Below are 27,841 nucleotides of genomic sequence, written 5' to 3'. Positions count from 1 at the left end.
GATCTTTATAAGGATTGCACACACTCATAGATGTTAGTCCCGTAAACACAAGTCATGAGTTACTCTCTGTGAAATCAATGAAATTGTTGAAAAAGGCCCTATAAGAAAGTGAACAACAGTCATTGGTCATATTCATCTTAGTTTTTATTAGAAGACTTGTCTTCACACAGACTTGGTGTTTTCATTATGTTGTGATTAGTTGATTTTATTTGAATCATGCTCTTCACTTGGAGATCAGTTTGATCAGGGTGTCCAATCCGCTTGTAAGGTCGCCCAACCTGCTTGAAAATGTAGACATCATGTCATTCATGTCACTGGTCAGATCAGTGGTCTCGCTTTCTGGGGAGAGAGAATCATCCGGACACAAACCTGCAATGTCGTGAGGATTGTGAATTAATTTACAAAAAGGGCATTTAACAGGTACACAAGTTTATCATCCCACAGTCAATCCAGGGCTTCGGATTTATAGGCATAGTGAAAAACTTGTGGGACTGGGATCTAATATAAATCTAACTTCACTTGGAAATTCAATGGACAGTTGCAATGGTTTGTATGTGTTTATGTAACAGATATGCATTTTACTGCTGGTTGTGCTGTATTAAGTTTGTTAATGGTCACACAACAGTTGAAATACTGCAGCTGCGGCACAAATGAAGACACCATTCAAATTTTGTTTAGACGACTAAAGGTTCTGGTACATTCTGGATTGACATGCACTGTAAAAACCTTTAACATTATAAAAATAAATATATATAGGCAATAAAAACTGCATTAAACACCTGCAGTGAATAGCTCATATGAAAATACCTTTCTCTGGGTCCAGGAAAGCAGGTTGTGGTAAATTCAGACACTCTACCTGCTTGAGAAACTCCTGCTTCTCAGCAACAGACACTCCACGTCTCTTGCCTGAGGGACAGAGCAGGTGTAAGGCAGATGATATAGTGAGTGTGTGCACAGTCATTCAAGTAAATCCAAAGATTACACAATTAGCTGATCCCTAAATTGACTATAAAAGTCTTGTTTCCTTTAGGATTCAGTTTGTGATTAATCAGACTCCCAGTCAAGAAATATGACAACATGATATTCTGACGAACGTGGGAGAGGTGGCGTGTTCACATCCTCTACCGCAGGGGTTTTCAACTGGTTTTGTCCAAGGGACCACGAATCTGACTAGAAAGATATCCACGGCCCACTGATGTGCCTACGTGCGTGCATGCTTACGTGTGTGCGTGCATGTGGAAAGAAGGAAGTTTTAACATTTGGTTTTCCATGTTGGTTTTATTTAAAAACCTCAAACAAATCTAGATATATCTACTTAAAAACCTCAAACAAATCTAGACAAATCTGTGTAAAAAACGGTTGATTTTTCAGTGCTTAAGAATTGAAATACAGTTTGTTGTTGTACTGCATCTCAGAACCGTATGTACATCAATATATAACGTTCATGACTTAAATGTACAGACATGTAGCTGACATGTTGTGAGAACATTAAAGTAATGGTGATCAATAACAATCAACATAAACTGGGGCTACAACTAAAGAGGGAAGATGACAAAGTAATGCAGAATATGTCACAAATGATAATCATATAATATCACACAAACAATTGAGGCCTACTTAAGTTTAACCTCATGATCACCAGCACCTTTAAATTATTTTGGACATATTTTTAGACTTATTTTAGATATTTTTCACGATATTCAAGAGTAATCTGGAAATGTGTTGAAATATCAAAGCTAATTTCGCGGACCCCCTGCAATGCCGTCGCGGACCACCAGGGGGCCGCGGACCCCCGGTTGAAAACCTCTGCTCTACCATATTGAGGAAAACTTCAAATGTATCAGTGCAAAAATATTCCATAGCAAAGTAAAGCGCAGTGAAATACTGCTTTAGTAAAAAACATAATCAGGAAAATGTACTAAATGTATCAGAAGTAAAAGTAGTAGTAAAAGTACCTTGAAACCCACTCTCTTGGATTTAATTAAACTGCATCTATGTTTGTATCAGTCCACCACATAGTCTGTATATGTAGATGACGACAAGTCTCCCACTTCCTCCCACTATCCAGAAATAAGTGACAAATATCCCTGATATGATCGCTGCCATCTAGTGCATTTGTAGCCAGAATCTGTGAGGTAGCATTCGGGGGATGGAGCTGATTCACATGCCCGACCAATCGTGAGTCAGTCTCAGCTGTCAATCATAATGTTTCATCCTGTTTTATAGCATCAAATAGCTAATTAACACTAGTGGAAAATTCAGAACTTGGACAAACATGTGTGTGATAAGAACTACTTAACCTGGCAGAAAACATCTCTGAGAAAAATCTCTTTTGACTTTTTAGATTGACACATGTCCCAGGGGAGGCAGGGTTAATGACCTACACTGCAGCCGGCCACCAGGTGGCGATCGAGACCCTTTGGCTTCCCTTTTGAGGAGCATGTCATCCTTCTTTACAGTCCATCATTGTGTCATGACATTATCGGAATATATAGGAATTTTGGATCCCTATTATCAGGTATTTCATTTAGGGGGTATGCAGAGAACAGACTATGACTTCATCTCCCATCGGTCTGTGTGTCTTTATTCTTACTCAGGAGCTGCAGGCCGCTGAATACGGTTTTTCCAAGGTGTAGGAGCCATATTAAGCTTTGTTATCTTTCTTTATTAGCCATGCGTGTGTGTGTGTGTGTGAGAGTGACACTGTCTGTAGGTGTTTTTACCCCACCTACAGGACGCCTGAACTGAACCTGAGAGGCGAAGGGTGGAGCCAAGAGGAAAGGCTTAAAGAGCCAGCCACAAGAGCATCTGGGCGTGGCTGAGCGAGGCAACACTTTTTTGACCATGTTTTGTGACGTTCAATGTGCTCTACGAGAGACTCTTTAGTTGAATGTATTTAGTTTGTTTCAAGCAATTTGTAAACCATCTTTTTTCTACAATAAATGGCCAAAGGGACCAACCGGACAAACCTCTACTCCTCATCTTTTATACATGTGTCAGGATCAAACCCAACTCAGCCACCAGTAGCAGTAAAATAGAAATTGCTGCTACATTTAGTCAAAAAAGTGCCTTGGATGGATGACCTTGGTAAAAAAAGCAACATTGGATGGATGGATACTGGAACAAAGGAAGTTCAAGTCTGAATTCAGGTGCATGTGCCACTCGGGAGTGGTAGAGGACCAAGATTGAATCCAACTGAATCTGCAGAAATCGGTATGTGTATGAAGAAACTTTAAAGGAATCTTGTTTATTGCCTGAAGAAGAATCATTTTTGTTGAATATTGATTTATATTTTTGAAGAAAAAAGGACTTTGAGTTTGTCAAGCTGAACAAAGAGCTTCAGTTTCCAATATGGCTGACCATGCTGTTGATTCTGAAAGGCAAAGAGAAATGTTTGAGTTTGAGAAAAAGGAAGCAAAACAAGTTAGAAGGAATAAATTGGCTGCTTTGACTCGCAAAATGAATAGGATGACTGAACTCATGTCTGATCCAGCAAACCTGGAGCAAGTAAAGAAGAACTTGCAGGAATATATATTTATGTTTGAGGAGTTTAATGAATTACACAAAGGATATCAAGAGCTTTTATCAAAGGATGAATGTGTTACAGACACAGGAGAGTGGTATGAACCGAAGAGGATTCATTTTGAGGAGTTTAAGACAAGGGCTGAAGAATGGATTCAATCATGTCCTGTTGTTGCACCTCCAACAGAGAAAGATGATGAAATTAGTCCCAAAGACAGCATCTCTTCAGTTAGTAGGGGATCTAAAAGTTCAATATCAAGTTCAGCTTCAGCTCGTCTGGTGGCACAGGCTGAGAGGGCAGCACTTTTAGCAAAGGCTGATGCTATGAAAGAAAGGCAAGCTTTAGAAGAAAAAGGAGAAAAAATTAGAAGGCAAGTGGAGACTTTGACTTTTGAAGCTGAATTGTCTGCTACAAATGCCAGGCTTGCAGTGTATGCTGGTGCTGAGGAGCAAGTGGCTTCTACCCCAGCTGATGGCATGAATGTGTACTTCGAGGAAAGGAACCTGGAACTCGACAACATCGACACACTGCAACAAGTGGCTCACACAACCAACATATTTGAGGAAAGGATTGTTCGACCAAAGGATCAAGTGAAACACATACCTTTGTTTCAAGCACGCAGCAGACAAGGTGAACTGGGTGACTATAGAGGACACTGGTTACTCCAGGAAACCCCAGAGGCCGTGGGTCCAGATCAAAGGTCACAGTCTACATTGAATCTACAGGCAGATCGTGCAACTCAAGGAGGTAATGATGTTCTGAAACTTATTAAGGAGAAATCCATTGATCACTCTGACAAAGTTGAGCTCAGTACAGAATACAGACCGCTGGTTGATCTTGTAAACTCCGGGAAAGACATGGCAGGTCCTATGCTGCCTGAACAAGGGCAGTACAGGTCATTACAGGACAATGTAGATCCCATTAGTCTAATTGCGATCTTGAATAGACAAAATGAAATCACGTCTATGCTTCTCAGACAGCAGCAATTATCTACATTGCCACCTAAAAGTGTTACTGTCTTTGATGGAGATATCTTAGAGTTTAGGTCATTTATGAACTCTTTTGAACATAACATTGAGAGGAAAACAGACAATGGACAAGACAGATTGTTTTACCTTGAACAATATACAAAAGGCCAAGCTAGGGACCTAGTAAAGAGCTGTCAGCACATGGATGGAGATCAGGGTTATCTCAGAGCCAAACGCTTGTTACAGGAACATTTTGGCAATGAGTTTAAAATTTCCACCGCTTACATTAAGAAAGCTCTTAATTGGCCTATCCTGAAGCCTGAAGACCCAAAGGCATTGAATGACTATGCTCTGTTTCTGAAAGGATGCTGTAATGCCATGACAAAACTGGATTACATGAGTGAACTGAATGTTGCATCTACCTTGAAAGCCTTAGTCATGAAATTACCCTACAAGTTTCGGGATAAGTGGAGGACTAAAGCTCAGGAGAAACTGGATGGCAACAGCAGGATAACATTTGCAGATCTTGTACAGTTCATTGAGAAACAGGCAAAGATATGTTCCAACCCAGTATTTGGAGAAATCCAAGATTCAGTTGCTAGTAGGAGTAAAAGGCCAGAGGAAAGCAAGCCCATGTTTAGGCCCAAGGTTAATTATGCAGCTAATGTGGCGGCAGTAACCACTCCAGTGACTTCAAAAATGGACAGTGATGTCAAATCCCCATGCCTCTGCTGTGATGGTGCTCACAGTCTGGAGCACTGCTCTGACTTCAAGAAGAAAACACACAGGGAAAAGTTGAATCTTTTAAAGGAAAAGGCACTCTGTTTTGGATGCTTGCGTATAGGACACAGAAGCAAAGACTGTCATGCGCGTCTGTCATGCAACATCTGCAACCGAAGCCATCCCAGTGTGCTTCACATCAACTTTCAGGTCAAAGGTGAGACCTCAAAGTTAGCAGAGTCACCAAAGAATATCAAAGAGGTGAAGTCCAATGTTTGTCGGCATAATGGGGCCGGGAACTCTAAATGTGCACTTTCAATCTTACCTGTTCAAGTGAAGTCTGTGAAAGGCAACAGAATCATTCAAACTTATGCTTTTCTCGATCCAGGCAGTTCAGCAACATTCTGCACGGAGAGGCTGGCGCAGAAATTGAGTCTGGAAGGGAAACCAACAACTGTTTTGCTAAAAACAATGGCACAAGAACGGCCTGTCAAGAGTTTGTTGGTGTCAGGTCTAGAAGTGTGCGAACTGAAAAGTAACAATTTCTTTCCTTTACCTGAGGTCTTCACTCAAAGGTCTATGCCAGTGACAAAGGACGACATCCCAACACAGGCGGATTTAAGGAAATGGCCTTATATCAGTGAAGTTCAATTACTACAAATAGACTCTGACATTGATTTACTAATTGGCATGAATGCAGCAAATTTGATGGAACCCTGGCAGGTGATCAACTCACAAGAAGATGGGCCCTATGCTGTAAAAACCCTACTAGGATGGGTAGTCAATGGTCCATTGGGAGGATGCAGTAAAGGTGTGGACAAGACCACAGTGACTGTTAATAGGATCTCCCTGGTTAACCTGCAAGAACTTCTGGTGAGTCAATACAACACTGATTTCATTGAGAGAGCATATGATGAAAAGAGTGAAATGTCAGTAGATGACAAGAAGTTCTTGAACATTGCCAATGAATCTGTTAAAGTGATAGAGGGTCACTACTGCATTAACTTACCTTTTAAAGTTGATAAAGTTACGATGCCTAACAACCGTGTGATTGCAGAACAACGCCTTTTGAATCTGAAAAGGAAGTTCAAAAGAGATCTGAATTATCAAAAGGAGTACAGAGAGTTCCTGAATGATGTCATTCATAAGGGCTATGCTGAAATGGTTCCCCCAGCACAGGTGAACAGAACTCATGGGAAAGTTTGGTATATCCCTCATCATGGGGTATATCACCCAAAGAAGAAGACCATCAGAGTAGTGTTCGATTGCAGTGCAACATTTCAGGGGACATCCCTCAACTCTGAACTACTCCAGGGCCCAAATCTGACAAGCACACTGATAGGAGTGCTCACACGTTTCCGAAAAGAGCCAGTAGCACTGATGGCAGACATACAGGCCATGTTCCATCAGGTCAAGGTCACAGAAGGTGATACAGACTTCTTGCGCTTCTTTTGGTGGCCACATGGAAATGTGGATGATGCTCCTGCAGAATTCCGAATGACTGTTCATTTATTTGGAGCGGTCTCTTCACCCAGCATTGCAAACTTTGCACTCAGAAAGACTGCAGAGGACAATGCAGGCAACTTCCCTCCTGAGGTAACAAAGACAATATTGCAGAACTTTTATGTGGATGATTGTTTAAAATCTGTGTCCACAGAAAAGGAAGCAGTAGAGCTGATCTCAAACCTCACCACAGTCTGTCACCGAGGAGGATTTCATTTATCAAAGTGGATAAGCAACAGCAGAGCTGTCCTTGCTACTGTTCCACCAGAGGACAGAGCCAAAGAGGTAAAGAAATTGGACTTGAACAAAGATCAATTGCCCATGGAGAGAGCCTTAGGACTTCAATGGTGCGTGCAAGGTGACTCCTTTAAGTTCAACAGCACAATCAGTGAACGTGCACTTACCAGAAGGGGCATCCTATCCATGGTAAGCTCAATATACGACCCCTTAGGCTTTCTGTGTCCACTTACTTTGCCAGCTAAACTGTTGTTGCAGGAACTTTGCAGACAGAACTTTGGATGGGACGTGACCATTCCCCTCACTCTATCGGAGCAGTGGACAAATTGGAACAGCAGTCTGTCAATGCTTGAAGGCTTTGAGGTACCACGCTGTTTCAAGCCAAGTCATTTTGGTGAGTCAGTGCACAGCCAGATCCACCATTTCTCTGATGCCAGTGAGCTAGGCTATGGAACAGCCAGCTATCTCAGAATGACTAACGCAAAGGGAAAAGTTCATGTAGCATTCTTGATGGGCAAAGCGAGAGTAGCTCCATTAAAAAGGCAGACCATCCCGAGGCTGGAGCTAGCCGCAGCAGCTTTGTCAGTCAAAGTGGACAGAATGCTCAAAGCAGAACTACCATCAACAAGAGATAAGTCAGTGTTTTGGTCTGACAGTACAGCTGTGTTAAAATACATCTCAAATGACCACACTCGCTTCCACACCTATGTGGCGAATAGGACATCTAGGATTAGGGAAGCCACACAAGTGTCTCAGTGGAGACATATTAACACAAAGCGAAACCCTGCTGACGACTGCTCTAGAGGTGTGAGTGCAGAGAGGTTCATGAGGAATCAAAGATGGATCTGTGGACCAGAGTTCCTCTGGTCATCAGAAGAGGATTGGCCAAATGAACCAATAGACAGGAGTCAGCTTTGTATGGATGACCCAGAGGTCAGAAAATCTGTAACAGTTAATTCCATCATGCAGACATGTGAGGAAAGGCCCACAGACAAGTTACTCAATTACTTTTCAGATTGGCTGAAGTTGAGAGTAGCTGTTGCATGGATAATGAAAGTGAAGAATGCATTGAGGAACTTGGTGCAGAAAAGAAAGGACTCAAAGAAAGACTGTCAGTATCAAAAGGCAACCAGAATAAACACAAGGTCAGTTAAGTGTGACATGAAAGAATCAATAACAGCTGAAGATCTAAAAAGAGCAGAAAATACAATACTTACCTATGTGCAGAGACAAAGTTTCCCACAGGAAATCAGCATGCTGCAAGAGGGAGCATCCTGTGTGAGAAAAGGCAGCAGCATCTACAGACTGGATCCGGTGCTGGATGGTGGCATCCTCAGAGTGGGTGGGCGTCTAAGGAGATCAGCAATGCCGGAGGAAAGGAAACACCCTGCCATTCTGGCCAAAGACCACCACGTGTCCACTCTGATCCTGCGCCACATCCATGCTCAAACTGGACATGGAGGAAGGAACCATATGCTATCCCAGGTACGAAAAACATACTGGATTGTAAAGGCAAACACTGCTGCACGAAAGGTTCTCTCTCACTGTGTGACTTGCAGAAAGAACAGAGGAAAACCTGGTGAACAAAAGATGGCTGATCTGCCAGGGGAAAGACTTGTCACAGACTTGCCACCATTTACGAATGTTGGTCTTGACTACTTCGGCCCTTTTGAGGTGAGAAGGGGCAGGAGCATGCTGAAAAGGTATGGCGTCATCTTTACCTGCATGACCAGCCGAGCAGTACATCTGGAGGTGGCCTGTTCTTTAACCACAGACTCTTGCATCAATGCCATCAGACGTTTTTTGTGTCGAAGAGGCACAGCACAACACATGAGATCAGATCATGGCACTAACCTTGTAGGTGCAGAGAGAGAGCTGAGAGAAGCACTTCAAGCCATGGAACACAGAAAGATCCAACAAACTCTAAGGAAGGACGGAGTTCAGTGGAGCTTCAATCCCCCCACTGCCTCTCACCATGGTGGGTTCTGGGAACGCCTCATCCGAATGATAAGGCATGTCTTATGTTCAGTATTGAAGCAGCAAACTTTAGATGATGAAGGCCTAACCACTGTTTTCTGTGAAGTAGAGGCAATTCTCAACAGCCGGCCTATAACAAAGGTATCTGATGACCCACAAGATTTAGAAGCCCTAACTCCCAATCACATACTTCTGTACAGAACTAACCCACTTCTGCCCCCTGGAGTCTTTTCAAGTTCTGACCTTTACCACAGAAGACGCTGGAGACAGGTCCAGTATATAGCTGAACTATTCTGGAAGAGATGGCTGCTAGAATACCTCCCCCTCCTCCAGGAAAGACAAAAGTGGTCAAGAACCAGAAGAAACTTCGTCCCAGGCGACATTGTACTAATAGCAGATAACAACGCTCCTCGCAGCTACTGGCTACTGGGAAGAGTCTTAGAGGCCAAGCCTGATGCCAGAGGCCATGTCCGCGTGGTGAAGCTGCAAACAAAGACGAGTGTACTGGAGAGGCCAGTGTCCAAAATCTGTTTACTGCTCGAGGGTGATGACAGTTCCTGTAAGGAAAATCCTGAACACCAAAAGAGTTCAAGATAAGTTCATTTATTCACTTTGAGTTCATATTTTGAGATCATGTTTAAGATTGCCAAATGATTGAAAATAAGTAAACTGCAAGTAGAAATGGCTCATTTGTAATTTAAATAATTGTCTTTGCCTCTACAAACACAATTAGGGGCCGGTATGTAGGAGCCATATTAAGCTTTGTTATCTTTCTTTATTAGCCATGCGTGTGTGTGTGTGTGTGAGAGTGACACTGTCTGTAGGTGTTTTTACCCCACCTACAGGACGCCTGAACTGAACCTGAGAGGCGAAGGGTGGAGCCAAGAGGAAAGGCTTAAAGAGCCAGCCACAAGAGCATCTGGGCGTGGCTGAGCGAGGCAACACTTTTTTGACCATGTTTTGTGACGTTCAATGTGCTCTACGAGAGACTCTTTAGTTGAATGTATTTAGTTTGTTTCAAGCAATTTGTAAACCATCTTTTTTCTACAATAAATGGCCAAAGGGACCAACCGGACAAACCTCTACTCCTCATCTTTTATACATGTGTCAGGATCAAACCCAACTCAGCCACCAGTAGCAGTAAAATAGAAATTGCTGCTACACAAGGGTCATTCTTGAGTATAAAACAAGGCAGTCGTCGCAGCCAGTGTTCAGCAGGGTGCCAGCAGCAGAGTAAGGATGCTCTTTGGACACACAAATACATATACACACAAATCAACACAGAGGGCTTTTGCAATGCTAGACACAAAGTTCATATCTGTTTGCGCAGTGCAGGTTCCATCAATACTACTCACCCATATACAGAGTGCTGTTTTGCAAGGTCAGGTTAGATCTGACAGAGTAGCATCGGCCAAAGCTTTCCCCAGTACAAATGAAAAAAAGAAACAAAAAAGGTGAAATGTGCAACCAACTTTTTTTAATTTGGTTAAAAAACAGAACTGCAAACTCTATCCCCTGTGGTTTGGAGTAAGATGTGACGGCAGTATTTTTGATTCACTTGTGAGATTTATGCTTTATGTTACCTTTTTTGAACATGATAATGATCGATGGCATCACTCTCGTTGGCAGCCTTGTTTTTGGCCCAGGCGCTTTCCCCAAACAGATTGGTCAGCAACCTGGACCCTGGAACGGTTGTGCTTTCTGCTATGTATATCCATTTCCCCAGCAGCTGTAAGCAACAGTCCCAACATCAGTTCCGTAAATAATGAAAGATATGGTCACATTCAAAATAGAACAATATGCACGAAGTGAGATTGTGAGAGACTCGCGCAATTGAGAAAAGAGAGTGCGTCTTACCTGGTCTCTTCCCTGGATTACAACAGGTTGGATTAGAGTCCCACAGCTCGTCACAGGAGCTGACTGTCCGACAGACAGAAGACTGAGCGCAGCCACGGCAACATAAACAACCTCCATCATCATGGCTCCTGATTCAGTGTGTCTGTGTATCTCACTGGTCCCCGTTTGAAGCTGACTGCGTCTTCTTCAAGACAAAACTGGTGCATCAGAGGCTCATTCCGTCATTTGTTTAAATGGTAAATGGTAAATGGATTTGTATTTATATAGCGCTTTTCTAGTCTGATGAAGACCACTCAAAGCGCTTTACAGTACAGTTTCACATTCACCCATTCACACACACATTCATACAGTGCATCTACTTGCAGCACTTTGTTATTCTATGGGGGGCTATTGAGGGTTCAGCATCTTGCCTAAGGACACTTCGGCATGCAGATGGTTCAGACTGGGGATCGAACCGCCGACCTTCAGGTTGGAGGCCGACCACTCTACCCCTCAGCCACAGCCGCCCTTCACTTGTGTTGCAATGTGGTTGATACGTGAAGGTCAGCGGGGGAGTAAGAGTACGAACACTGTTACTGATGGTGCATATTATACCTGATTAGGGTTGCAAAGGGGTGGAAAGTTTCCGGTAAATTTCCGGAAACTTTCAGGAAACTTTCCATGGGAAGTTTAGCTCGGGAATTTTGGGAATTTTGAAAAAAAAGAAAATACGCAAATTAAACGCTGAGCAATAAAAACATCATTCAAAACTCTACTTTTAAAGATGTATGGAATGCAGCACACACTGCACGTTGATTTTCAACCCTCCACTGTGCATTCTTCCATCACATGCACAGATAATTCCCAGCATCCTGCACACTACAGCAGGGCTGTTGAGGCCTGCTGTAGTGTGCAGGACTAGTCAGGTAAGTTTCGATGATATTACTGGGGAAAATATATTAGCATGCTGATTGAGGATTGTTCATCTGTTCATCTAGCCTATTTCCATACGTTTATCCATCAATTGCAAAATATGTTTACAGAAGATTCCAATTGTTTGGCCAACTATTTATATCTCTGGCATTGCATTAGCGTTTTTTACAAACTTTTTTCTCATCTTATTCTACAGAACAATGCCACGTGCACTATCTCATGTGTGGAGGCATTTCACCTCATCCAATGTAGAAGGAAAGGCTGTGTACATCTGCAAATACTGTGCAAAGACCTATGTTAAGAATGACACAACGATGCAGAAGCATATAGTCAAGTGCCTAAAGTTTCCTCAGGGCCCAAATCAGCCTATGACCAAACAAAATGTTTATATTTATGTCTGTATATGAAAAGGTAAATACAGTTAGTATAAATTACCCACAACATTTCCAGTTTATTCCCGTTTATTCCCGTTAATTCCCATTAATTCCCGTATATTCCCGTTAATTCCCATGGAAAGTTTTCCACTTTGAATATTCACGGAATTTTGCAACCCTATACCTGATACAGGTGGGTGGGGATTTTAGTTTCTTCACATAAAGTTCAGTTAGTTTTCCTTATCACACCTTAACTTGTAAGTTCATAATCATAGTACCATCATAACAATAATCATAAATAATGTGTTATTTATATTCTGTATAATTTACCTGAATCTGCAAGAATATGAAGCCGTCAAATGCATGTAATGCAGTAAAAATTATGTAATTTAATGTAATTAGAGAAAGTGGAATGTATATTGGTTTTTAGTTTCACAACTAATCTGAGAACACCCTTACATGAGATGGAAATCCAATGACAAATAACTGGCTTGAGATTCAATTGAAGAAGTTTTTCAGAGCAAAACCCTCCAGAAGATGGTGGAGACCAAAAAAGAGCCAATAGGAGAGCGGCTATTGGACTTTAAATGTGCAATATGTCACCTGGCTGCTTGGTGTCCCTCAATCAAAACAATAACAGGACACAAGTAAAAGAAGTATCATAGGTCTGGTTATTTTTAATGAAGAATTGTTACATATTATATCTCTTAATGGCAAAAACACATCTCCAAATATGCAGAAAATTAATGATAATTTTGTCACATATCAGCTATAACTTAATTTGCTAATAATTGATCAGCAGCCTCAAGGGTCCATTTATTGTTATGCCAAACCAAAAGAAATAAGTCTATGAATATTGAATTCTATTTCTTTCTTTCCTGTATATGCACCTGTTTATAATATAACAGTGTGTGTAATTGAGTGACAGGGATTGTATTTATATTGTACTCATTGATTGGAGTAAAACATAATTTTAAGTGTATGGAAATGTACTTGTGACATTTGGATATATTCAAATATGAAATCTTTGTATCCATTTATTGTTAAGTTACAATAATGAGAAGAAAATAAAGCAACTACTACATTTTACCTCTAAAACTTTAATTATTTACTGTATTTATTACATTCTGTTACTGTCTATCAGTAAAAATGTATGTTTACTCATTCAAAATGACACAAATCGACGCTAATTATAAATCAGTTCACAAACATATCAAAAAAACTGTCCAGAAGTCTCGCAACTCGATGTTGCATCTTGGCCTCAAACAAAGAGTTGAAGGCGCTGAGTCCCTCTGAGGGCTGGATGTTGTCCGGACAGATTTCTGTGCATGTGCACATTAAAAACAATAATAAGTCACAAAGCAAACATCTCTGAGTCATATTATGAAGGCCCAGCAGACAGAGACAAAATTATTAAGATGAAAATCTCACCGTAGTTGGGGTTTATCATTATGGGCGACTGCATGCGGAGACATTCTGCTTGTCTCATGAGCATCTCCTGAGGGACGGCAGAGACGCTCTTTCTCCTGCCTGGAAAATAAGGACGTTTTTTTATCTGTATGTCTTACAAAAGCCGTTCATCCTTTATCAGGTTTCCCAAATAATAGCTGCCTGGTGTAGAGTGATTTCATCAAAAAACTATTTTGTTAAAAAATAGTTAATTCACAGTTTTAGAGCTGAGTATTTCTTACTGAAAAGCAGAAGACTGGTAAACGTGTCTTTGCCAGAGATAACTTCTTCATAGACGACCAGACAGTCGGAGCAGTCAGTCGGCAGATAGACTTCCTTCAGGTAGAAAGGTTGCTCTGTAAAAACACGCACACTTCAGGAGCTTGAATGTATTTTAATGCAGGTTGTAGGATCCTACTCACACGATGGCTGTTCATCACTTACCTATTAACATCGTGCTGTTCTCAAAGGTCACGTTGTAGTTTAAGCTCGAACAATCACCGAATCTGTGAGGAAGAAAATAAAAGCGGCATCAGAAGTTAATACCACAAGAGAGTCGACTGTATTCTGATGCACTTTCCGGAACTTTCTTAGGATGCCAACAAAGAGATGTCATACACGTAGAGGACACCAACAAAGATGTCGAGTTGGAAAGACGACGAGATTTAGGTTCTTTGTGTGATAAGGGCCAACGCTGGTGTCGATGCGATGTCCACCAAAACACGTTGTCTCCGCAAACGATTTTATACATTAAGTACTGTTGTTGTGGACACATCTGAGCTCTTCATATATGACAGGGAAAGTCTGGAAAATATCCAGAAAATTGGTTCCAGACTTTTTCCAGTTCATGGCTGAAAACGTCTATACATACAACATCTGTCGACAAACATGCTAAATACTGGACGGAAACTGAGGCTCTACAAACTGGCAATGATGACATATGTTTATATGCACACAATTATAAGCTGTCAGTCTGGCCCAAGCAAATCTATTTAGTTTGTGTCGTGGAAATGATTGAATCTACCTGTCCTCTTCTGAAATGTAACATATCCTCCTGTCCTGACATAGCTATGCTCAAAGTTCAGTTGGATTGACCTGAAGAAACATCATTTTATATAAATTCTACTAATGTTTGCATCTGCCTGATATCAGGAAATGTTATTGAGTTTGAGTCTAAATGTCCTTGTGACTATTTGGTGTTCTGCCCAGTGTCTATATACACTCAGGAGAGAGGGGGGGTTTTGCCCCTTCTCTGACTGAGTCTGCCCACTGGACATGTCCTGCCTGCATGATATCGAAGTGTGACGTGGAACCCTTGAGCTGTGCATAAAAGCTGGCTCATCTCATTTCGCCATTTGTCAGATTCTTGATAGCTGCAGGGGTGTTGAGGATTCTGTCCCGCTTGGCCAAGTGTGCTCAGTAACTCTGTCTGTCTGTGTTCAAATCTATTCTCTGTAAACTGTTTCTTGACCATTAATTAAATACTTTGAGATTATTGAATCGATCACTCAGTCTGATGGTTTATTTCCTCACCAGGGAATTAAATACAAAATTCCCACAACAGTTTGAACTTTTGCATTGATAAAATATAAAGTTGGAAGAAATATATTTCCTCCTTGTTTATTTTTTTACGATAGCAGCTACAAATTGCTCTGAGGTCCACTCTATGTAAATTCCCATGGTGTGCTTATCGGACAGAGGTACTTATAACAGGTTTGTGGTGTCAGTGTGGGGGTTTACATTCTCTGAGTCTGGATGATGTTCAGGATGTTGCTCTGGGAAGTGGCAGCGATGTCCAACCAGACACTGGTCAGCAGGTGGCCCAGCGAGCGGCTTCCCGGGAGGTCAGTGCTCCCCCCGATGTACAGCCACCTACCAAGCATCTGGATCACACGGACAGAGCAAAGTATATTTGTCAGTGTTTCTCAACCTCTTTTTTTTTTAAATCTTATTTGTTGAAATCCCCCTCATGTTCTTATATCCATCAATAAATAAAGTCATCTGATAATAACAAGGAAAAAAGCCAGAGTCTGTGGCCCTCATACGACCAAATGAAATGTTCGGTTGCTGAATCAGAGACGATAGCCCAAAGTTAGAGAGCGAGTTCCTGAAAAGTCGGCTTCTGTCAGTCAGTGCACGTTCATGTGTTTTTGCGGGTGTAGCTTCGACAAGAGGGCCGATGGGAGGGGGTGGGATGGATGTATAGATGTGGTTGCATTTTTTCAAGTCAAAGCCTGCTATCCTAGTTTTTCCAGGATTACCAACCCTATCTTTAAAAGACCATTGTGCAACAATAAGCTAAATCTGGTGTTGAGGTTGCAGATGGCATACAACAAACCAATCCTTCTGTAATCTTTCCAAGTGTGTAGAAGAAACTAGGGGGGGCATTCAGGTAACGTAAAATCCTGCTGGCTGCCATGGAAACATGGTGTCGCAGCATGGAAGAGGATCCACTCGTTGATGTGAAGGGATAGTTTATTCTAAGTTTCATGTTGTTTTTTTACTGTTTAGGAGATAATAATCAATAATACATTTTATTAAAGGACTGAAAAGAAAAAAATAAGATGCAAATTTGAGCACATACCTGTTCATTGCTGATTGTGATTGGTTGAACCAGACCGTCGCAGCCGCTCTCAGGAGCCGAGCGTCCCACTGAAAGGAGACTCAGCAACACAACAACACACTTCATCATCTAGATGCCTCTACTCTCTTTTCTCCTCAGGATTCTCTTCTGCGGCTCCTGTGCGTTGAGGCCCTTTTTATGTCGTCTCCAGGTAAATGTCTTCATCCAAGGCCTCTACTCTCTTCTGTGTGAGTTCATGTAACCAGAGCAAACAGCACCGGGGGGGAGAGGGCAGGGAGACTTTGACCCTGTGTTAGGAATTTTGATCCATTCAAATACAACAAGGAGCTTTGTTAAGGCTGTACACTGTATGAATGTTAATGGCCTCTATTAAATCTCCCATAATCCTTTCTGATCGTGCAATGAAACTAATGAACACACGCAATCAGTATAAAAAAGGTTTAAACCGTTTCTCATGCTTTCATTCAATTAATATATTTTTACATTGTGCAATTTCCATGGGAAACAACCCTGTAGTACATTAGATGTGGAGATGTGAGCATTAGTGTGTTTTGATGTGTTAATGTGTGCGAACATACATAAAGTGGAGGTCGTGATAAAATGTAAAACTAATTTACCTAATTTATATGCATTTCTTATAAATGCCCCAAAAAAAGGGTTAAATTTAAGTGTCACGATGTGGAAAAAAGTAATGGTAAGTATTTAAGTGTATAAAGACAAAGTTTTCAACAGTAAATGTATACATAATTCATTTTAAATGATGTTAAGGAAATGTATAAAATAGGGAGATGTAAGGTAAAACAAATAAATACCCCCACTATCAATTGCTATTAAATGAATTAATGAAACAAAAAATGAAAATATGACAAAAATGGCGGGCTTCCTGTCTCGTCTAGCACATCTATCCGGTAAACTTACATGTGTGTTGTGAAAAAACACATGTCCCTATAGATATTTGTACATGTCGGCCAATCATGGTGCAGGGGCTGTCTTTACGTGGCGCTGGTCAGTTATTTTGCCACGCCCATTCCTAACAACCATCTGAATGTCTGCAGGGGGGCAGGGGGGCTGTTGGTACACAAATGTGGTTTGGAGAGAAAGACCCATGAACACGGAAGTTACAGCAATTTTGATGCCACACCATTGATATGTTGTTTGAAGAAAGGTCCCAGTAATCTTAAACCTACAATACCAATGCCCTAAGACCCATTTGATAGTTTGACATGGTTGAGGTCAGTGGATTAGGAGGAATACATCAAAGTGTGTTCAAAAAACAAGATATTTCCTGTAGCCACCAGGGGGCTCTGGGATTTTAAATCAATCCTACAATTTGAATAGGGCCTCCCACTGTCTCCTACTGTTCGGTGTTCGGGCCCTAATTACATAATTAATTGATAAGAAAGTAAATAATTATATAGATCAATGAGACAGTCATTAAACTACTGTTTCCAAGCTGCCTGGTTAAACTCAATAGCCTAAGTGCTGATGAAAAACGTGAAAAAGCCAGATGCACCTGAAGCCGGCATCACTTCGTCAAACTATGACTGCCTCATGGTTGATGCATTAACATGAAGGGAGCGTTTTAATCTGGTGCTATTTGTGGCTACTTTATACTTTAAACTGGAAATAGCTAAATCTAAAACAATCCATCACATTTTATAAGATTTTATAAGATGATCACCTGATAGAGAGGACATAAGAGGTTGAAACACACCAAATTATACCTAAAATTAAATATAATTACTTCATAGGTTGCAGCCGAGGAAAAGAAGGCCTTTCTGTTGCAGTATTTTAAAATCAAACATTATTTTGCAGTGAACTTGAGCTTTGACCTCTCCTGCTGATAACTGCTCTGCGTGTTGATCCTCAGATACGTAAACGTGACCATTTGAGAACATGTTGAAAACACACAAACGTTAACTAAACACGTGCACGTGTACAGGACAAAGATGCCATGTGACGTGTCTGAGAATTTACCTTTAGTCACATTTTCAACAGTTCACTCACCGATGAAATGTTAGAAATAAGGTCATATTTAAGTAAAAAATTATAATCATGCATGACGTCCTAGCTTGTTGTGGAGGATCTTTTCAAGAAATAGTCTTAGCTTAGAGTAAAAACTTGTACGTTTTTACTAAATAAGGTGCAGAGTTTATGATAAAGTCAATCTCTATATTTTTGGAGGGTTAAATGGACATTTAGCTGATGGAGTTAATTAGAACCTGCAGATACAAAATTCTGATAATGAGCAATATTTTAATTCTCAACTATGTATAAGATGATTAACATTGTATTGCTTTTTGTATCATCTATTTATTCTCTGCTTTTTGTTGATATTTTTGTATTTTCCGCCTGTTCAGCACATCGGCGGAACTATGGTTGTTTTCAACATGCTACATTCTAAACATTGACTCGAATTCTGCACTGGAAAGGTCCATCATCCAAGAGACATAGCAAAAATATAAACTCATATTCGAGTACGGGATGATATTAAGATATTTCTTCAATGCATAGTAACTACACTACATTTACTTAATGCCTGTGAAAGATAAATATTAATCATTACTGGGAAACTGAAGAATTATTGGAGTATTTATTCAAAAAAAGCCACAAAAAGCCAATTTATCAAAAATGTTTTTTACTTGAACTTAGACTGACAGCTCTCTAACGGTGTCTTTTTACAAGAAAGAAAGGACAACAAACAAACCAAATGACAGGAAAAGAGAAAATTCCTCTGATCGTCCTGATTACACAGTGAAATCTCTGAGCAGGACAGTTGTTACAGCCGCGCTGAGAGAAAAGATCTGGGAGAGAAACGTGGAGGCTGAAGATTGATGTCAGCTAAAGAAGGAGCGATGGATGAAAAGAGGACAAACATCCCTCCTTCACCACCTCCCCGAGGTTCATCAATTCTCTGTTTGAAGTGATGGTGAGGATGAACGACAGCGGGGGAGGATGGAGGCTGATGGAGAGGGGCGTGACAGGACACATGATCACTCTGCAACTTTCTGGTTTTGTTGGTCAGCCCTCATCTTCTCGTTTTCCTCCTCTCTCTCTCATCTTGGTGGGGGAATGGATGGACAGAGGGAGACAGAGAGAGAGAGTGAAGACGTGTAGCGGCATCACTACTCCATGGTCTCCTGGTTCTCTTGGTCTGCGCTGATCTCCTCGCCCGGCTCTTTGCCCTCCTTGCTTCTCTTGCTCTTCTTGTGTTTGTGCCTCCGGTGGCTGTCGCCCTCCTCGCTGTCGTGCCTCCTCCTGCTACTGCTGCTAGCACAAGGGGAAGGATTAGATGAGGGAAGGCAAGAAGATCAATGGGGGAAGAGAAAATAAAAGGTGGAGTGAAATGGAGAAGGGGCACAAGGGAAAGGAGAATAACAGAGACAGTGTGGTGCCAGTAACAAAAGGAACAGGTGTTTGGTAGCACACAAAGGTTTGGTCAAAGTGGAAAGAGACAAAACAAAAGACAGAAAACATGTTGCTGTACCGTTCCAGAAATATAAAGTTTGTCGAGCATCTTTTCATTGAGTTATTATTCGTGTTAGTTTACCTGCGAGAGGACTTGTGGCGTCCCTCCTCTTTCTCTCGGTGCCGCCTCTCTCTGTGTCTTTCCTCTTTCTCTCGACTCGTCCGCTCACGATGGCGCTCTACGTAACCACCACGCTCCTGGTACTCGCGGTAACGATAACGCTCCTCGTCGCTGTGGAATTCGAAAGAACATGAGCTTTCTCTTTAATGCATTGTTATTGCATGCATAGCAAAGAATCACATTCACATGGTGGAATTTTACAGAAAATCCACAGATATTTTATCTTCCTGTGTCTGTGAGTACAGCTGTTATCATACATGAACTCAGCAGGAGATTGTCTGGGTCAGATGCTTTCACAACAACAGGAACAGTTCAAGAACATTGAGGCAAGAGGTGGCGCCAAACGCATGCATTGAATGCACCTCTTCCTCTGGTTCTGGCGGGAAAAGTTCCAGAAAATGTCCAGATCAACTGACTCTGACATTAGCGTCACATATGGGAAAATGTCCAGACTTCAGTGCTTGCCTGAAAGCAGTGTATTTTCTAATATGAACTTCATAGGGTGAAACTTATTAGAATCATATTTATGCCGTGTAACATGAGGTCAGGGATTTATATGGCATTAAAAACCCAGTTGGCAGCACGTTGAGTGAATTAATGCAACTAATAGTAGAAAATGGATTTCAAAATAAAGGTGTTAAAGAACTATTTAATGTAACTACATCATGTCAAGAGAGAAACTTTATTCACTAAATAAGACCTGGATCAGTGCTGTACTTATCTGGTGGATCAGATCAAATCCAACCTCAAAAAATTCTCTAAATAATTCTTTGAAACATTGAGCATCACCTTGTTTATCATATTTGGTGTCTTTGTAAACTCACCTAGTGTAGCTCATAGCTGAAGGACTGTGCTCCCTTTCTCTTTCCCGCTCATGTGTCCTCTCCCTGGGCCTCTCTCTGTCCTTCTCCCTCTTTTCTTCTCGGCGAGGATAATAATCCCAGGGTTTCGAGTTGTCCATCATTGGGGGCCATGGAGGAGGCACACCTCCAAGCGGTGGAGGGTAAGCACCTGAGGAAAGGGAAGGGACATGGTTGTCACTGCACATGCACGTTTAATCTTTAGGAACAATAAACCCAATTACAGTGGAAACTGCTTATGGTGAACATTTCCCAGGCCAAGAGTTGATAACTATAAACAAATTGCCTAGCTTCTTTATAATATTCCAGGAACTAGAGGGAAAGGTAACACTGTGCACTCGCCTGTTTTTACAGTCCAAACATGTATGAAAATACCTAAAATGAAGACTATAAGCAGATAACAAACATTATTTGTATAGTAACGATTCTGTCCCAAGCTTTTTGATCACTATAAGTGGTCACAACTGTATGTGAATAACAAGATATACAGACGTTTTGTATATATTTTCCAAAAATATATACACATATCAATTTGTTGTGTTGCTGGGGTTAGGAAATCAGATTGTGCTGCAAAGCTTTTCACCTTGAGGGAACGGATACGGAGGAACAGGGCGTCCATCATAACCTCCAGGGTGGCCACTGTAGAAACAGAGAAAAGACTACATGTTGCTGCCGTACATCAGAGTGTGTGTTTCTGTTTTCACATCAAGTCTAGCTTTGGAAGGTTTATTTGTCCATATGCAATTATGTTAGGAAGCTAAACAGGACTGCAACTACTTGGGTCAGACTTGTGTGCTTTTTAAGTCTATAGGACACTCTTAAAAATAATATTTCACAATGGAAAACATTGTTTATATATAAATGTGGTTGTACAATATTCAAATTAAGTCAGAAATTGATGATACGATTCTAAAAATCCCATTATCTTCACTATTATTTCATGTAGTTATGTTGAATTTTAAATGGATCTGTAGCTCAAGCTTTAGTTTTCTTGTGTGTAGATGTGTTACCTGTCCATATTGGGGATGATTGCAGGTGGGGGCCCACTAGGTGGAGGAGGAAACCCAGGCGGAGGGACAGTAATGGGTAACCCTGCGAGGAAGAAAGAGGGGAAGGAGATACAAATTGAATAGTCAGTTTTCAACACATAAAACCGAATCATGCAAGTACAAAAAAAAAGACAGAGCGGAGCTGAGACAGTTGAACCTACTGGGAGGGGGGATGAGCGGGGGTGCAGTGCTGACATTTGGCGGCGGAGGGAGAAATGGAGGTGGGGGTATGTTCGGAGGAAGAGGTCCTGGAGGGAAGAAGGTGGGAATCTTAGCTGGAGTGGGCTCAGCATCCGACGTGGAGTGTTCGGAGATCACCTGCACACAGACAGAGAGGTCGGGGTGAGAACACGCATAGTCTGAACTATTTCATTTCAGTGTAACTCAAAGCGAGAGGTAAATAATTCACCAGAGCAAAAGAAACAAAAAACACACAGAAAAGGAAAACAGAAAACTGGTGGATTCAAACTGAACTAGGAAATCTGAATTTCCTGGTTGGAAATTACATCTACAATGCCCCCTGAAGTTACAAATCCAACTGTGGAAGTCAGGGGAAGTGAACCAAACCTAACTCCAGGTTCGCAACACAAGTAAAAGCTGATTTTATTTTTGTGTGTAAGTAAAGGCGCCGTGGTATGAAAAACCAACCATCGCTTCGGCTTACCGTGATATTGTTGCCCTCCAGGTTGTGTCTGCGTCGTCCTTCCACCCGGCTGATGGTGGCCGTCTGTCCACCAATCACATCTATGACACCGCTCTTCCTGGTAGTGGAAAAAAAAAATATGAAGGAACTGACCACAATCCAATACAAAGGACACAATCACATTGACACACTGTCTGTTACCACACACACAGTAAGCAACCAACATCATTTCTATATATAAATTACATATCTAACGTGATGACAATTACAGCTACTAATGATGCTGGACTTTTTAGGCTGCTACTGAATAGCAATAATGTCTGATTTGTTCTTTTTAATAGTATCTAATATAAAAACTTACATTTTACAATGTACAAATAACCATCCCAGAGCTCCCTGTGCAATGGTGAAACTATTGTAACTGATCTCAAACCTAGTTTGACATTTTCTTACTAAAGTGCACATCAACCACTGAACCCCAAAACAGGGAGCCTTGGAAAAACACCAGGCCCTGCTGTTTCTAACATCTGCACATTTTTCCCAATCAGGCCAATTTCACCTTGTAGGGACAAAGCACTGCCAACTTACGTATAATAGGACATGTCTGGAACAGGCGGGCCGGTCCACTGAGGGGGAGAGATCCTACCATTTTGAAACAAAAGGCAGGGGGTAAAGGAGATGACAGAAACATTGGCCTTAAAACATAGAAACACAAAGCCCATGAGATGGATACCTATTTTCACCGCGGGGATTCTGGTAATCCTGGAGGTGTCTGTTGAATTAGAAAAATAAACAGATTCATGTTTTTAGAGTATGGATTCCCCTAAAATAATCAACTCATACTGACACAGACCAGCCATGAGTAAACCTGGATGTGTGCATTTTATTATAAGAAAGCGGAAGACTTACCTGGTGACCTGGCTGATGGTAGTCTTATACATGTTGATGGGAGACGTGAAGTCTGGCTTCGAGGTATGAACAGGCAAACTGGATATGTCTTTGTCGTTGCCTGTCCTTCCTTGCTGAACCTAAGAACGAGCCAGATAAGTTTATCACAATAGATATGTTGATTATAAGAATAATAACTTTATTTGAGAAGCACTTTGCACTGAAAACTGCTGTACAAATAAACTTATTAACAAACAATATGAAATTCACAAAGAGTAAAGAAAATAATAATAAAAGTCACATACATCATTATTATTTAAAGAACTATTATGTGGACCGTTGATAACGAACTAGAACACAAAATGGGAAATCCTCATAATCTTTAATTTTATAACCCCACTAAAAATATGAATTGAAAAAATCTCTTTCCCCTAAAAACTTCTTTTATAAGTCGATAGAAGTAGCGTTAAGTGAATGATAAAAATAATGAAGACCTACCAAAATGTATTTAAGACCTAGTACGTAAAGTTTTTACATATTTAAGACTTTAAGGCCAGAAATTCAGTTTAGACTTTAGACAATTTAAGACTTAAGGACCCTGCAGCCACCTTGAATATATAGACAAACAACATTGTTGTGAAGTTGCCACTTTGCAATAATGTTCTGTAGAAGCATAGGTGATAGACATGAGAAATGAAAATTAACGTTATCATTTTCGGGGCTCATTTGACTTAAAAAAGGTTGCATTCATAATTATGTAATCTGCTGTTATTCCAACCACCTGATGCAATTGAGAGACTTCCAAAGAAAACAGAAATCTGGTGAAATGTAAGGAGTGTTAGGAGAAAAAGGGACGATGTGAGAATCGGATTTTCTTACTGTGATCTTGCTCGTCCCTGAACTGACTGTAGAGACCTCCAGACCCATACGCAGCCTCTTCTGTTTTTCACAGTACGCCTTCCACGTGTCTTCATTGAAGCCATAGTTAAAGTAATCGGACAGATCCGCTCCTACATACACAGAGAAAAAATAATCCTGTGATATATTATACATGCTAGATAACGGATTTCTTTATCAGTATCAACTTAAATACAGCAAACAGAATTGACTGATATGACTGGAGGATGATATTACTATATTATTGTTTTTATTTGTTTGGTTTGAAAAATTGAGTGACAAGCAGAAACACAGACCTGGCTTCCTCCAAGGTTTCTCTTCAAATGTCTCCATGTCCGCCTCCACAGCCGCAACCCCATTGATGCTTCCAGGAGCATCAAGATCCACTCCCTTCATCTTTGAATTCACTAAAAATCAAACAACAAAATATGTTACTCGACATGAACACCACATACAGCATATTCTCTGTGTAAAGTATTTACTCATACCTTGTCCATAAGGTCGGGAGCCTGTTGTCTTGATGTTGAGATTTACAGGAGCAGCTCCATAAGTTCTAGGATGGACAAACAGTATCTTGTTCAAAGCTCACTCTGAATAAAACTTTCATACCAAAACTTTACCTTCCTTTGTCTTTTAAATGGTCAAGAAAAGATATCTAGGGAGGCCATCACGTAAATGTATTACCAAGGTAAACTTCATCATGATGTAGAATAAGGTGGTTTGATGATTTCCTGAGATTACGTGTGAAAACTATATGAAAGACCTTATTTCTTTTGTTTTTAGCATATTTAGTTAGACTACCAATCAGTAGCTGCAGTGAAATTCCATCTGACTAGTAGCTCATTCTAACTAACCAGTAATTGGACCTATAATCTACAAAAACATCTCTTAAATGAAACCTACGTGTATTGTGGTGCTCCGGTTTTAATGTCTCCGATGGTGACTCGGACGTCATCGTCGTCATCATCGCTGTCACTATCACTGTCCACGTCTTCAGCTGCTGCTTCCCCTGTGGCCTGGGATCCCAAAGGTGGGAGGTAAGTATGGGTGTGCTTACAAATTTTTTAAAAAGGAATAAAGCACACTTTGCAACTTGTGCAGTAAGAGTGCATGAAAGCGACCTACCTCAGAGGCCACTCCATTTCCTGTTGCGTGTGCAGCAGCATCATCCTCTGTGGAAGCATCAGCAGGTGCGCTGTGGATACAATGAAGTATTAAATATAAAGCTTCAAGCTGCAAACAGCAGACATCCTCAGGCAACAGCAACTACATGTCAGTATATATACACAAGTGTTTTAGAAGGATACAGTCACTGGTATTGATATGTTGCATACCAATATCTGCATGTTAGGTTGTAGCTCCTATACCCCCCCTGCTCTGTATCAAGTCCAGTAGTTTCCACTTTTAACAAGCAAAGTTATCTCTCTATAAATAGCTCAATAAAAGCTACAGCTTGACATCCGAACTGAATCCGAAGTTAAAAGATAATTCCGGTCTTTGCTAACATCTGTAAACACAGCAAAGAATGCCTCCAATTTTGTTTAGTTAGTTGAGAGATATAAATAAGGCTCATTTTACATTATTCAGTAAAATCCATTTAATTGAACGACTATTTGTATTAAATTAACTTAAAAAGGCAATTTTTTGGGGGGGGGGCTTTTCTGGCAGCTATGGAGATCGCTATATTGATAATTCAATCATATATCAATTGAAATTAAAAAGTGTAAAACTGCAATTGTACATAAGCTGTTTCACGTAAAGGTCAAATACATGAGAAAGAAAAGAAACAAGTGCAAACAATTGGAAAACTTTTCATACAGATAAGTGCAATTCAAAGTTCTTAACAACTGATTAATGAGCAAAGAATAAAGACAAAACCATTAAAAACACAGACTGAAATACCATAAAGTATCATGTAAAAGCTATAGTAACAATGAAAACAGGTCAAACTGAAGGGTTCTGTGCAGTCTATCTGTGGTTGTGTGTCCTGAGGAGTGTGTTGTGTTCTCTGACAGTTGTCACCACTCGATGCAGTGGACGTGAACATGTGTTTTGAGTGTGGACGGAAATCACCTGACTGCTGCGTTCAGTTTGGCCTCTTCATCCTCGTCCTTGCTCTCAGTCTCATCTGAAACAGAACGAAGTGAATCATTGCATCTTTGTATCTCACCTTTATTCCCAGGGTTCAACACTCAAACGTGACACAAACACCCAGAAGTCGCAAAGCTCCAAAGCGGCTAGGTGCTAGCTGCTAGCTTAGCTTCCATGCTAACTCCTGCTGCAGCCCTTCACGCTACAGGGAGAATGCAGATACTGAGAGCAGGTGATATCCTGGTTCACGTCCCCAGGAGGACCGGAGGTTTAAGGGCACTTTGGTGTTTTACCTCCGTACAGCCATTCCTCCTCCTCGTCTCCGGCGCTGGCATCAGCGGTGGTGGTTTTGTCCGCCTCCTCCGCAGACATGTTCGGCTAGCACACGGAGCCGTGGACCGGCTGCAGCTGCGGACAGATGGGTGTCGAACAGAGCTCCGGGATGTTTATACACACGCTCGATTCTTCTCTTCGGCGCGGAAAAGCGACTACAAACCAACAATAATGCGAGTCAGCGTGGGACCGGAAGAGATTGCTGGTTGTCCCGCTGGGGTCACCGTGTGGCTGCGGCGAACACAGCGCTCCCCGGAGGACAGTCAGCGCACCTGTCTCTTCCTTCAACGTTCGGATCACAGTGTCTTTATTTATGTGCAGTTTATTTACTGTGTATGGTTTGGACATAGCCTGGGGGCCAGACGAACATTTGAGTTCGGGAAGTTCGGTCTGGCATCGCTCCGTTGGGGAGAAACTATGATCGAACCGAAGCGGTTCAGACCAATCAAATCGTCAGGGCGGGCTTTATACGATGATGGACAGATGATCTACAGTGACGTAATCAAACACGTCACCAAAGAGCGCTGCCTGCCGCTGGAGAGCTGAGATGTGTCGATGCTGCCTTTGATGTCTATGATTGAGTCTGTTCCAGCAGACTTCGACAGCGCATTCATTTTGAAAGAGGAACAGAGGAACGCGATCAAGGCATTTGTAGATCGAAAAGATGTTTTTGCCGTCGAGTTTATAGTGAATAAACTCGTGAAACAGACAACTGACAACAACTATGCGTCGCTTGACATACGTCACATATTACGTTGCTCTGATTGGTTGTAGGTCTATCCAATTGAGCGAAGAGGCATTTCTTTTCCTGGTTCGGTTGAAACCATAGGCTGTACAGGACTGTCTCAGAAAATTAGAATATTGTGATAAAGTTCTTTATTTTCTGTAATGCAATTAAAAAAACAAAAATGTCATGCATTCTGGATTCATTACAAATCAACTGAAATATTGCAAGCCTTTTATTCTTTTAATATTGCTGATTATGGCTTACAGCTTAAGAAAACTCAAATATCCTATCTCTAAATATTAGAATATCATGAAAAAGTATGCTAGTAGGGTATTCAACTAATCACTTGAATCGTCTAATTAACTCGAAACACCTGCAAGGGTTTCCTGAGCCTTGAAAAACACTCAGCTTGGTTCAGTAAACTAAATCACAAGTATGGGGAAGACTGCTGATCTGACTGCTGTCCAGAGGACCATCATTGACACCCTCCATCAGGAGGGTAAGACACAAAAAGAAATTTCTCAAAGAGCAAGCTGTTCACAGAGTGCAGTTTCAAAGCACATCCACAAAAAGTCTGTTGGAAGGGGGAAATGTGGCAGGAAACACTGCACAACCAAGAGAGATGACCGCAGCCTTAACCGCATTGTGAAGAAGGGTCGC

General features: G+C 41.3%; 3 protein-coding genes across 3 annotated transcripts; all 3 read right to left on the bottom strand.

Annotated features, from left to right (window-relative positions):
- Window positions 1-126: 126 nt before the first annotated feature.
- On the bottom strand, window positions 127-11,014 carry LOC133021762 (uncharacterized). Its single transcript, XM_061088736.1, has 7 exons — window positions 10,786-11,014; window positions 10,512-10,657; window positions 10,284-10,345; window positions 10,096-10,172; window positions 2,594-2,630; window positions 808-906; window positions 127-369 (listed from the first exon to the last, which is right to left on the bottom strand). The coding sequence occupies exons 1-7, from the start codon at window positions 10,906-10,908 to the stop codon at window positions 224-226; spliced, it is 690 nt and encodes a 229-aa protein (XP_060944719.1). The 5' UTR covers window positions 10,909-11,014; the 3' UTR covers window positions 127-223.
- Window positions 11,015-12,728: 1,714 nt separating this feature from the next.
- Window positions 12,729-16,364, bottom strand: LOC133024406 (uncharacterized). Its single transcript, XM_061091502.1, has 6 exons — window positions 16,105-16,364; window positions 15,261-15,403; window positions 13,965-14,026; window positions 13,763-13,876; window positions 13,503-13,601; window positions 12,729-13,393 (listed from the first exon to the last, which is right to left on the bottom strand). Exons 1-6 carry the CDS (start codon window positions 16,210-16,212, stop codon window positions 13,269-13,271), a joined length of 651 nt encoding a protein of 216 aa, XP_060947485.1. The 5' UTR covers window positions 16,213-16,364; the 3' UTR covers window positions 12,729-13,268.
- A 2,319-nt stretch (window positions 16,365-18,683) lies between these two features.
- Window positions 18,684-26,660, bottom strand: fip1l1b (FIP1 like 1b (S. cerevisiae)). The gene is made up of 17 exons (XM_061091980.1): window positions 26,415-26,660; window positions 26,104-26,158; window positions 25,156-25,225; window positions 24,934-25,046; window positions 24,519-24,583; window positions 24,327-24,437; window positions 24,013-24,143; window positions 23,155-23,273; window positions 22,979-23,017; window positions 22,834-22,887; window positions 22,267-22,363; window positions 21,764-21,920; window positions 21,564-21,645; window positions 21,137-21,192; window positions 20,518-20,704; window positions 19,655-19,804; window positions 18,684-19,371 (listed from the first exon to the last, which is right to left on the bottom strand). Exons 1-17 carry the CDS (start codon window positions 26,491-26,493, stop codon window positions 19,230-19,232), a joined length of 1,707 nt encoding a protein of 568 aa, XP_060947963.1. The 5' UTR covers window positions 26,494-26,660; the 3' UTR covers window positions 18,684-19,229.
- Window positions 26,661-27,841: the final 1,181 nt, after the last annotated feature.

This window comes from Limanda limanda, chromosome 2 (assembly GCF_963576545.1).
Source record: "Limanda limanda chromosome 2, fLimLim1.1, whole genome shotgun sequence".
Classification (NCBI taxonomy): domain Eukaryota; kingdom Metazoa; phylum Chordata; class Actinopteri; order Pleuronectiformes; family Pleuronectidae; genus Limanda; species Limanda limanda.
Note: the sequence above shows the minus strand (reverse complement) of the source record. Positions and strands in the feature narration are given on the sequence as shown.